Source organism: Sinocyclocheilus grahami, unplaced genomic scaffold (genome assembly GCF_001515645.1).
Source record: "Sinocyclocheilus grahami isolate Dianchi unplaced genomic scaffold, SAMN03320097.WGS_v1.1 scaffold1902.1, whole genome shotgun sequence".
Lineage (NCBI taxonomy): Eukaryota > Metazoa > Chordata > Actinopteri > Cypriniformes > Cyprinidae > Sinocyclocheilus > Sinocyclocheilus grahami.
The window spans coordinates 205,956-218,746 of NW_015507081.1; the positions used below are offsets into that span (position 1 = coordinate 205,956).

Below are 12,791 nucleotides of genomic sequence, written 5' to 3' on the forward strand. Positions count from 1 at the left end.
CAACCCTTTGATAAAGGGGAGCACTGCTAAACACTACCACGAGAACAGCCCACGGAGCGAGGAATCCAACTCCTCAGAAGGGAGAGAATTCAAAAGCTCGAAAGAAAGCACCATGCTCACAATAACTCTCAATGGTGAGGGGAGCGATGCTTCAAAAGTGTGTCTACAGAGACACACTGGTTGAGTGGAGCCCAAGGTACCGGGGTCTAAACCAACTCAGAGAAAGGGAACGAGGCTAATAACGCGTAACCCTTACCATACAGTATTTCAGAAAAGTGCGCAAAGCATAACGTGCACACTTACCACTATGTGGATTTTAGAAAGTGCGCAAAGTGTTCATCGTGCACACTTACCACCATGTGGATTTCAGAAAGTGCACAAAGCTTAGTGTGTGCACTTACCATAGCATGGATTTAAGAGCTTCCCAAGCAACTGTTCACAGATACCCGGAAGTACTGAGCCAAACGGGAGAGGCAAGCTCAAATACAACCCTCTAAGGCGAGGGGAGCACTGCCTGACACAGCATTACACAAGAAGGTTCTCGCAAATGCCACATATACTTCCCACTCGATGCCTCAGCAAGAGGCATATCCTGGTGACCAGGAAGCCCCTCAAGGCGACCTAGATACGGTGTACCAGACAGGGTAGCCTGAAAGCATAGGCCCAGCCCGGACGTCCATGAAATTTTGCAGTGCCGTGCCGGGGGCCTTATGATCAAGAAGGCTCCCGCAGAAGCCTGTGACCTGGCCGCATGATCCAGGAAGCATGAAGCCGAAACCAGGTGTGACGAGTGGGGGTGGGGCCGAGAGCCGTGGGAACGGAGCGAGGCCAGTGGAGTAATTGATAATGAGCGACACCTGCACCACTCACCGGTCTCGAGTCTCACGGAGGAGCTCCGGAAGGATAAAAGGGAGGAGTGACGACAGTGAAAGATGAGAGAGGACCAGACCTGGACTTTATTTTGTGTTTTGTGTGCGGTAGTCGTCCGCGAGGGGCTGCCGCTTTACTTTCATTTTGTGTTTGTTTATTCTATTAAAATCTCATTTAAATGTTCGCCGGTTCCCGCCTCCTTCTTCCCGATCTACAAATATTATTACACCAGGCTATCATACCGGCTGGACACCATATCGACGAGTGAAGTAAATACTGCAAGTCGAGAACCCGGTTTCTGAATCCAGCAGAGGGGGTGCTCACCAAAGACCTACCCTAGAAAAAGGACAGAAACACACAGGTCCCGGAAAACACTGCAAAGAAAGCTGGATCATACACACAACCACCAGGGCATTAATAAGGTGGTCACCATGAAACCATAGAACCAACCAAACATCATAGGTCCAGCCTAGGAGACTGTAATGCAGGAAGTTCCTGCCTAACCTCGGTCAAGTGGAGAGATGGTGGTTACAGGGGAATTAGGAAGGGGAAGATAAGGGCAGATGTAAGACCCCCGAAGGAAATTAGTAGATACTCAAGTATCACTCTGATCTGGACAAAAGCGCTGACGCCCTGTCTGGATCACATCCCTTAGGTCTTTTACTTACCTTCCTTTGACCCACGATTCCTCCTACCCCTATCCGCTGGTGGAGCGCGAGCCGCGACACTAGCCTTCTGTGCCCGTCTCTGATCCTCAAAGATGGGCCAGGACCCCTGTGTTGTTCGGGCTCAGACCTGGACCTTCGTGGAGCACCGTTTTCCATCGTGTGCAACGAAGCGACAGCCTGACCAGCTGCTGCGTATGCCCTGCCATTCAAGCGAGATGTATCCTGAAGGGGCTTAGATGGTCAGGAGGGAGTCTTAAGAGAGGAAGTCTCATCATAGAGAGATACCTAGCCAGCGTCTCTTCTACGGGGGGCATCTTCTCATAGCCGTTTTCGCGCATCGCCTCGATGTTGGCATAACTCGTATGCTGGAATTGATGGATGCGTGAGGAAAACGGCCTCTTCCCTTCCTTCTCGATCTCTGTATGGAGATCAGGAAGAAAGGAAGGCTCACCTGAGCTGGAGGGTCACGGCCAGAAAGATAGCGCTCATCGAGACGACCTCACGACGTCACTTTCTTGGCCCGCTTCCATGGCAAGTCAAGCCTCGCCGTGGCGTGATCCAGAACTTCCAAAACTCATCATACGCAGGGCAGGAGGATTGGGAAGGCTCAACCTCAGCTTCTTTGCCCTCCTCAGACATCTCCTGCTCTTCCTGGGTGGAACTCAGTAGAGCACTGGCCCCTGGATCAGACGTTGTTAAATGAAATAACATTATCCTTCAGCGGCTCACTCTCGTCCACAGCAGAGGAGTGCAAGGGGGAAAGCCCCTCTTTAAACTCATCGGCCAGATCCACCTGCGATCTCCACGAGCTCATTCTCCTCCGTGCCTCAGCAGCTGCGGGTCTGAACCGCGGGAAGCAGATGGCTGCCCTCTTTCCTCGATAAGAGAGACAAACGAGAGCGGAGCTTTTTCATTGGAAAACGCTCGCAGTGAACGCAGATTGCTCCCTCGAAGACATCGCTTGCGTGCTCCTTGCCCAAACAAAAAACGCAAAGATCGCGTTTGTCATCAGATGTCAAATAACGATGACACGGATGCACACATCCTCTGAACGCCTTGCTAGTGCTCGCCATAATGAAGGAATAAAGATAGCTCTTACCACGGAAATGCACGCTTCAAACAAAACAGTCAGTGAAGACGAAGAAGAGGATGATGTGTTCTCCCGGCACCTATTTATACTATAGTCGCACCGGTAGTGACGTCATGGGCTGTCGCCGGCCAACGTGTTGTTGGTGTTTTTTCAATGTATGCTTCAGACATGGATCACGACGAGGCGTTCCCCATAGCGACCCCTAGAGGACGCAGTTCGAAGTCCCCTTGAAAGGGAACATGAGTTTAACAGCACAGTCCTGAAGTGTGTTCATATCAAAATGACACTGCATCCCGTTCATCAGTGTTGTGCTTATAGACATGAATAATGACTCTACTGTATTAAACACTTTATTTCTATCACAGGAATCACACTGTGGGATCCAGAAAAGCTCCAGCAGGGCATACGAACCTGTCCCCAAATTAACACTGATTTCAAAGTCTCTGCTTCAGACTCCATTGAGGACAAATCCAGCTTACTGAACATCCACGGCTCTCTGAAACTCAGTCTTTTAGGTGGACTGATCAATGTGACAGGAGCAGCTAAATATCTCAACGACACCAAGAAGTCTTTCAGACAGCAGAGACTGACGCTGCATTATCACTCAACTAGCAGGTTTGAAGAACTGACCATGAGTCACTTGGCACCTGAAAATATAGTTTATCGTGATGTGTTTGATAATGATGCAGCGACACACGTGGTGACAGCAGTGCTGTATGGAGCAAACGCCTGCTTTGTGTTTGACAGAGAAGTGTCAGCAGATGAGAACAAAAGTACAGTAGAAGGAGAAGCAAAAGTGGCTCTTGAGAAGCTCAGATTCATTTCAGTAGATGTAACCGTCAATCTGAAGATGAATGACGAGCAGAAGAATGCAGTCCAGAAATTCACATGCACGTTTTATGGTGATTTCCAGTTACCGTCTAACCCGACCTCTTTTGAAGATGCGCTGAAGGTTTTCACTGATCTTCCAAAACTGCTGGGAGAAAAGAAAGAGCTGATGGTTCCTCTGAGAGTTTGGCTTTATCCTCTGGACAAACTTTACTCAAGAGCTTCAAAACTTCAGAAAGACATCAGCATGGATCTCATTATTAAAACTGAATCAATGATTGGGAGTTTAAATACAGCTGAGATGAGATGCAGTGATCTTCTGAAAGACTCACCTGCTTCAACTTTTGCTGAATTTTGTGATAAAATCCTGCAAATGAAGCAAAACTGCTGTGAGTACAAGCTGAGACTGGTGGAGAAACTCGGCTCTCTGCTGCCAAACATCCGTGGAGACGTGATGAAGGAAACAGCACTGAATGATCTTCTAAAAGATCATAATAAATCTCCATTCAGAGGACGAGACCTGGCAGAATGGCTGAAAGAGAGAGAAAAAGAGTCTGATATCATTAAAAAAGTACTCAGACAGCTGAAGGATGCTGGTGCACAGGTAGAAGATGATCTAGATGTCATCTGGATGGATCTGGAGGTTGGAAATCTGGTCTGTTACACATTCACATCATTGGACTGGACAGACGTGCTTCTTCCTAAACAAACCACCTATCTGAATCCTTCAACAAATGGAGAAACTTATGAGAACCTCCCTGATTCAGAGCAAAAGTCTTGGCTCAGTTCTGAGATCGAAAATAGCATGAAGAACAACTTAGAGATATTTAAGAAATTGATCGATTCAAATGACTGTAAATCAGACATGTTCACTGTGTCCTCAAGAGAGATGAAGAATAATCCTGGCTCCTGTATTCTGCTGTATGAACATGGATGTGATGAAGCTGTTTGCTTTATTCCTCCATCCAAACCCGTCTGTCCAGTCACTGAAGAGATCACAGAAAACACGGTGGTTCTGAAGGTTCCTCCAGTGTGTTCTGCTACGGTGGAGCTGAGATTACTGTATAAACTGAAGCAAGACTCAGTCTGGACATCTGAACCTGTGATAGAGAATCAACACACAGTTACTCTGACTGATCTGAGAGCAGGAACTGAGTATGAGATCAAATGTGCAGCGCTGGGGAAACTCAACTACACCACAGACAGTGACGTCATCAGAGTCACTACAGAGGTAAAGCTGAATAAAAATTAATAGATCACTTCTCATCTTAGACACAATGTGCCTCATAATCTGTCTAATATTGTTAATGAGTATCAAATGCTTCTTTCAGGGAAGGAACAGATCTGTTATGGGTAAGTCTTTTTTTAAATTATTGATTCACTCTCTTAAAAAATAAAATCACTGATTTTATTAATCATATGAGAGAAAAAAAGTAAATCAATAATCAACACTGACATCATTCATCTCTGATAATCAATATACAAAACAACTATACAAACACATAAGTCAACAAATTATACTTCACATTAAACATGATTCTACATCAAGCACACACAAAATAAGAACGTGATGATTGAAACATCAGGAATACACCATTATAAATTAACAAAAATTCACAAAGATGTTGTCTTTTCAGACGTAGGTCTGAAAGTGTTATGATTACGTTCAGAACAGTTTATGACACATTCACACATTTTTGATGCGAATGATTAACTGTCACAATGTAAACTTGTTTCTTGTAAAGTTTCCTTCAGATGTTTGTCTCATTATACAATCATCACTTTAACTTGCGCTTCAAAGATTTTCTTCAAGCTGTTGTTCACAAAACAACAGTTCATGAAATCAAGCTTAGCTTGAAGTGTACAGTATTTAGTTATTTAATTGAACATCATGTCATTAAGTCATGTGAATGTGGATTCAAAGACCTTAAAACTTTAAACTTAAATTCACACTTAAAAAGATTTGTCAGAGCTAGAGCCATATGGACTACTAACATTAAGTTCCTCGTTTAAGCATACTGTGGCTTGATGAATCAAGGAGCCACCAGCTACTTGAACGCCGTCCTGCAAACCCTCTACATGACGCAGGAGTACAGGGAACGTGTTATGAGGTAAAGAAATCTCTTTGCTCTGCTTTGCTGTGATTATCATTATTATATGTGATGTTGTTTAATATTTAGACTGAAGAAAAGAGACGATTCCTCTGATGGTGACTTCATTGAAGAGCTGAAGTCACTGTTTGATCAATTAGACAAAGAGTCTCGTCCAGTTTCAACAGCTGGGATCTCAAGGAGCCTGGGCATCACTGATGGTTGGTGTCTGTTTTTGTCATTTCCAGCAGATAATAAATGTTATTTAGCTGTTTATTTATGTTTGTTATATGCTTCCAGTTTATAAACACAAAGATGCAGCAGAGTATCTGGATTTGATTCTGAGCAAGATTCCTGAACCCTCTGAGGTGAATTTTTTTCTTTATTCTGACACTTTTGATGCTGAATGTTTACAGCGGTTTCTTATTATGACTGTTTCTAATATTTGTATTAGTAAGCTACTGGATGGCATTAACTAACTGTGTGCACATACGTTTCTGATTCACATTACACAAGGACATTTGACCGATACACTCTCAAATAAAAAAGGTTCTTCAGAGTGGTTAAGGTGCTATATTGCACCACTACCATATAAAGAACCTGTTAAGCCCCTGTATGGTTCTTCAGCGGTTCTTTAACTCTCTCTTAGTCTCTTAGTTTAGTTGGGGAAAGGGTTAAAACAACATTAAAATACAGTCTATTTCTTGAAGATATAAAAATGTTTCTCCCCAAGGCCCCCATAATGAAATATTCCAGGGCCCCCACATGAGACCTTTGACCTCAGAAAAAAAGGACCTCGCCACACACAGCAACACCAACTTCACACATTACTGACCAGTTAGACTTTATTTCTGGAGTATCTAAAACAGAAGTTCTTTATTGAGAATTAAGGTTTAGATATTTTTCTTTTTCTTTTCAACTTACCGTTTTGGTGAATAGCGTTTGCTTTAATTGCCTCTTGACCCTTGACTTTAATTTTAAGTTAAAATAAGTTGCTCATTGGCTGTTACAATAGTGTTTATAAAGCACATATGTGATGGCAAGGATCTTATGATAAAATAATTTCATGCGTCTGAGTCTCTGGTTGCATTTTATCAAAATCTGTAGTTCTTTTATGAGTTTTATATTATTGCAGTTCTACGATACTAAGTGACAATGTGAGAAAATTGTATAAACCACTTTTAGAATTATGGGTTGTAAAGAAGTTTCAATTCTGTCACTCACAGACCTGAAGAATCAGCATGTGAATCTTAGCAATGGTGACAAAATATTCTGATAATTTTGATATGATTTTTGAACATCACAAAACAGGGCAGTAAAAAGTCACAACAAAAATAAAAGAAAATAGTAAGATTAAAAGAAAATACTAAGCAATACAAATGCAGCTGCATAATTTATTCATGTCGCAATGCATGCTGGGAGCCATGGATGAGTTATGATGGGTGCACCATTGTTGAGAAAAAGTGCTATATGGCACCTCTTATGGTTCTACATGGCACCATTTGACAAAGGAGCTATATAGCACCTGTAAAAATAGGTGCTAAATAAAAGTGGTTCCCCTATGATTACGAGCCAAAGAACCGCTTTAGTGCTATATAGCACCATTTTGTTTTTAGAGTGTAGAGCATCTGAATGAAAACACAGGTCTGCAGTGTTTAAGGCTCTGAGGTGATGTTGTGAATTTGTTTGAGAAGCTTGACATGACAGTGAGGTGCAGAGATTAAACACTAACGATTTCAATTTAACCATTTGTTCAGAATTAAAACAATTAAACACATAAGAGTCTGAAGCATAGTATGATGCAGATAATGGTCACTTTAAAGCTGTCCTGATGTTATTATTAATATATCTGTAAAACCAATTGACCTGGCAAATCCTGACTTGACAATTAAGATTATTAATAAAATCTTGTCTTCACACTGTAGATTTTTAAGGGCACTATGAAGAAAACTGGTAGATGTGATTCGTGCAACCAAAGGATATCAGAACAGAGTGATTTCTTCACAATGAACATCTCTATTAGAAAATCAAATGATGTGGTAAGTACATTGCTGTTTCCTCTTGCATTGTGGAAGGACTGCATTTTGGAAAATTGTCTCAGATCATCTTCAGACCAATGACTAAAATGTCTCTCAGTATTCACTGTGATTGTCTTCTTTGATCATTCAGGAAGTTGCTTTGGAGGCACACATTGATCAAATGCGTGCATCTTCTGTGAGCTGCAGTCGCTGTTCACACAGAGAAACCAAGGCAAACGCAAGTATCTTCTCCAAGTCTGATGTGTTTAGAGTGTTCAGTTCAGCTGAGATTTACTGTGGAACTATAGATGAATTAGACAGGCCTGCTAACTTTACAACAGCAATATGTAAACTCCATAAAAACATAAATGAGAAATGTCCCCTTCAAAGTTCTGCACAGGAGTCATTTGTACGGCATTGGTCACTAAAATCACTGAATCTTATCATAACAGTGGGCGAATACTGAGAAGCCTTGAAGGACATGCCCTTAAAACAGCCGGTTTCTGAGAGAGGTTCAGAATGTGGGTTGAAAACAATTATTTTCCCTTTTTTTGTGCAAAAAAAATTTATTAACATTATAAGTAAACCTCAAGGAACATATTCAAATAATAATAATAATAATAATAAAATCCATGTCATGACCCCTTTAAAGATTTACAAGAACTGTAGTTGTTCAGGTTTAAAATGTGCAGATTCCTCAGTTTAATGAAATAAAAACAGTAGTCACATACATATAAATGTTACGTCTTTTCGTGATGCAAGAGTGAAAGTATAAGTGTATTATGTAATGCATCATGTGCATTGTGTCTCACAAAAATATATTTCTTTTGAACTTTTTTTCAAAGATTCCTGAGACTATGTTTTCACAAAGGGAACCATTACGTTTTTTTGTAAGACGTTGCAAATCTTTAAATGTGGGCGATTCACTCAGGTGCCAGATATTTGCTGCATACACAACTGTATTTATGATATTGTATTTGTTATTTAAATAGATTGTAAAGTGCATCTTTATTCACAGGTCATTACGGTCACTGGCATATCTACTCTTGTACAAACGCAGTGAGTATATTATTACTACTAAACCTGTAAAATGTAAGATTCTATTAAGATTCTCTTTTATTCTATTATCATTTAAAGTTTACAGAATTTCCCTAAATCATGAAACATATCAATCATTTTTGTGTTTTTTTGCTTTCTGCTTTAAACAGGAATTGCCAGTAAATGAGCAGAGAGTGAAACAGCATCTGAGACACAGATGAAAAATCATAAACATACACAATAAGCAGAACTGAGCCTGATTTAAAGGCCAGTGTATGAAGTTTTTTGTGTTTTTTCAATCTCTCTGCTCAATAGCTGATGATTTGAAACCATTGTGTTATATTAGAGAAATATTCATAATGACGGCACATTGGTCTCCTGCAATAAGATTATGAAATACTGCTCTATACGTACACTATACTAGCTTGAAGTTGAAAACATTCACTTACTTGAATGTAGTAAGACTTGCTTGATAGGCATCACATAACTGACAAATAAAAATTAAAAAACAGTGTAAATCCTGCATTGTGACTGCATGGGAACAAATTATTATCAGTTATGCTATAAAAGGATGATGTTTGGAAAGATATGGATTCATGTAAAACATTAGTCCTTTTTATTATATCAGAAGTCAGTATTGTGATCACGTAAGATAAAATGTCACAAAATTGCATTTGTTACATGAAATAAGCAGAATCACTGACTGTGGTCAAAACATTATCTGTGTTTGCAAGTCCAGATTATAGCAATAAACTGTATACCAATACCCTGGATTAAGCATTTTTAATTACAATTTGGAAGTCAATGAGAAATGGTTTAATGATCAACATTCTTCAAAGTTCATTCTTTAGTTTTCTGCAGAAGAAAGCAAGTCATACAGGTTTGGAACGATATGAGGGCCAGTAAATGACCTAAAAATGAATGTGGGTTATAATATTATACGAATAAAACACGTTGCATCTGTAATTCTAGAATCATATGTTCATTTCTGCCCAAAACAGATTAAAAGGAGGAAATATCATTTTAGATTCCAACAGGAGTGTCTGTACAAACAGAGTCCAGTACTGAACAATGCCATCTGAGCACTTTATTGAGCAAAGCAGATGTGGGAGATTTTAAATACAAGATAAATCTGATTTAAAATACACAGAATAAAAAGGAGATCCAGAACAATGAACCAATGAAAACATGAGAAACAATCAGGAAAAGATCACATGGCAGGACTATGATCATGAGCAAGAACAAAATAAAAGACACGACTGATAAACCTGAAACATAAAATCTAAATAGATGCGACGACAACATTACTAGTGAACAATATATTGTAACAAAAAAAAAAAAAGGTGAACAAATAGTCATGGCAATTTCCCATTAAAAAAGTGGCAATATCCCTATTTCCAGTTTCCCAGCATTTTCCCAATCTTCTGTTCAGATCTGTAAAGCAAGAAGTCTTGAAAGTAATCATATTTGCTGCTGCCTTCAGCTTTAATGGTCATGCGACCCACAACACAATCAATACAGACGGTGAGTTCCTGGCTTATGCTGCCTTCACGTGCTATCAGAAATCTCCTATTTCCCACATATGAAGTCGTGATTACGAGCTTGTCACATTCAAGTGCTTTGTTGTCAGAAATAATCAAATGTAGCATCCCATTGGTTGACAATCATATAAACATGTACCGCGCTAGATAGCCAGTTTGCTGACAATTCTAGAATCTGGGTCAAATACATGCTTATTTCACTGTTTAGAAAACATGCCATATACTTCAAATGATTGTTCATATATAGCCTATAAATACACTACTCTAGCGATAAGACAAAGTGATGTAGTTGTTGTGAGAACAGCATTGACAGCAGCAATGCTTGTCCCCTCCACCATGGAGGGCCTACCCAACTGTGAAACTCTGGTATAAAAATGATTTCTGAATTTCCCATTAGAAAATACGCCTTGAGAGGGGTCCACGTCTAATTTCCGATATGGAAACTTGTATTTATGATAATTCCGATAGCACGTGAAGGCAGCATTAATTAATCTGAGATGATTTGACATATTGAGTCATGATCATCAGCTAGGCATTTCCATCAGCTATACCGGTAAACATTTTGAAGTGCTAAATCTTTTCCCTGGAAAAATCCTTGGATGGAAACCTACACTCTGAGAAAAATGGTGCTAAATAACACTAAAAGTGGTTCATTGGTAATCTCAGGGAAACCACTTTAAGTGCTATATAGCATGCATGTTTTAACGGTGCTATACGGCACCTTTGTCAAATGGTGCTATGTTGAACCATAAGAGGAACCCCATTCTCCTCCTCAGATTTTAGATATGTTATGCTATGAATGGGAATTTACTACAATGGCGAAAGCTGTTTAAAATCACTTTTATGCTTTTCTGAGGTCAAAAGTCTGGTGTGTGGTCCCTAAAATATTTCCTTATGGGGGCCCTTGGGGGCAAAAAGGTTGAGAACCAGGTTATCTTTAGGGAATGCACTGCATTTTAGTGTTGTTTTTTAATCCTTTTCCCAACTAAACTAAAGTGATCAAGTGAAAGTGACGTGTTCATGTATGCTGTCCCATACTCTGAATTTGTGCTCTGATTTTAACCCATCCAAGCGCACACACACAGTAGTGAACACACACCACCAGGAGCAGTTGGGGGATCGGTTCTTGCTCAAGGGTCTCTCCACAGTCGTGGTGGGTCTCTCTAACAATTAGGCCACGACTGCCTTAAGAGTCTAACTAAGAGACTAAGACAGAGTTAGAGAACCTTTAAAGAAGTATATGTGTTCTTTGTATGGCAGCGTTGCTAGCACCTCAACCACCGATGAGACCACTAAAGTGTGTGTGTGTGTGTGTGTGTGTGTGTGTGCGTCCGTGTGTGTGTGTGTGTGTGCGCGCGTGTGTGTGTGTGTGTGTGTGCGTGCGTGTGTGCGTGCGTGTGTGTGTGTGTGTGTGCGTCCGTGTGTGTGTGTGTGTGTGTGCATGCGTGCGTGTGCATGTGTGTTGTTCACTGATTGCTAAAGCAATAGCTAGGTTTCCATCCAAGTACTGATTTTCTTTTCTTTTTCTTTTTTCTTGAAAAAAAAAAGGGTTTAGCACATCACTGATTCTTGAGAAGTGGGACAAAACAGTGTAATATTGAAACAATAAAACCTTGTACTCAGACAAATGAAACTAAATTTTTGTATCTGACATGTACTAAGCTACTGAGCTATGCTTTGATTCAACCTCCCAACTCTTATCTTTGTTATCAAAATGTGCTTTTTACCTTTTTTTGCAGTAAGTAAGCAAAAATAGGTAAAAAGGGGTAGTTGTGGCCTACTGGTTAGAGAGTCGGACTGTGGATTGTGAATAACCAGCGCTCTCTTCCACCTTCAATACCACGACTGAAGAAAGACCCTTGAGCAAGAACTGATCCCCTGATGTGTTTAGAGTGTGTGTAAGATAGTGCAGACACACATGATAGAGAGATATACATATGAATAACACATGTGTCTGGCTGTTCTGGTGCTCAGTGCTCTGTAGCAACAGTTGGAAGAGAGAGTGGGCTGGGTGTGAGGGGTCCAAAGTGATTTTCTGAGCCCTTTTCCTCACTCTGGAGATGTAAAGATCTTGGAGGCTGGGCAGAGGGGCACCAATAATCCTCTCAGCAGTCCTGACTGTCCGCTGTAGTCTCTTGATGTCTGCTTTGGTAGCTGAACCAAACCAGACAGATATGGATGAACACAGGACAGACTCAATGATAGCAGAGTAGAACTGTTTCAGCAGCTCCTGTGGCAGGTTGAATTTCCTCAGCTGGCGAAGGAAGTACAACCTCTGCTGGGCCTTTTTAGCAATGGAGTCTATGGGCCTCATTTACAAAACAAACGTACAACAGAAAATTGGGCGTACGATCGTTCCAACGCAAAACTTGGAATTTATCAATATGGACGCGAGCGGTGGCTACGATCAAATCTCACGTCAGGTCTCAGCTTGTGTACACAAGTTTTTTAGTTACCTGTACTTGCGCGCAGCATAGTAAATACAGTAAAGAATTGTAGAATGACAGCATTTTGTTCATTTATTTTCCTGACCGACAACCGAAGCTCATTAGTTGATCGTTAACCAGTAAGATTAGAATGTAATTATTATTTTGTTTAATACAGGGCTTTAGTTTTATATGCGTGAATAGCAGTGTAAACCACAGACC

The 12,791-nt window shown here is 40.7% G+C and overlaps 1 protein-coding gene across 1 annotated transcript in view; it reads left to right on the top strand.

Moving 5' to 3' along the window:
- The window catches only part of LOC107573243 (verrucotoxin subunit beta-like), an 8,901-nt gene extending 2,202 nt beyond the window's left edge, over positions 1-6,699 (top strand). Inside the window, exons 3-8 of the mRNA XM_016259679.1 lie at positions 2,994-4,687; positions 4,788-4,809; positions 5,495-5,567; positions 5,637-5,767; positions 5,847-5,914; positions 6,682-6,699. Of these exons, the coding sequence (XP_016115165.1) occupies positions 2,994-4,687; positions 4,788-4,809; positions 5,495-5,567; positions 5,637-5,767; positions 5,847-5,914; positions 6,682-6,699 (2,006 nt within the window). The remainder of the gene's footprint in view (positions 1-2,993; positions 4,688-4,787; positions 4,810-5,494; positions 5,568-5,636; positions 5,768-5,846; positions 5,915-6,681) is intronic.
- The last annotated feature ends 6,092 nt before the right edge of the window (positions 6,700-12,791 follow it).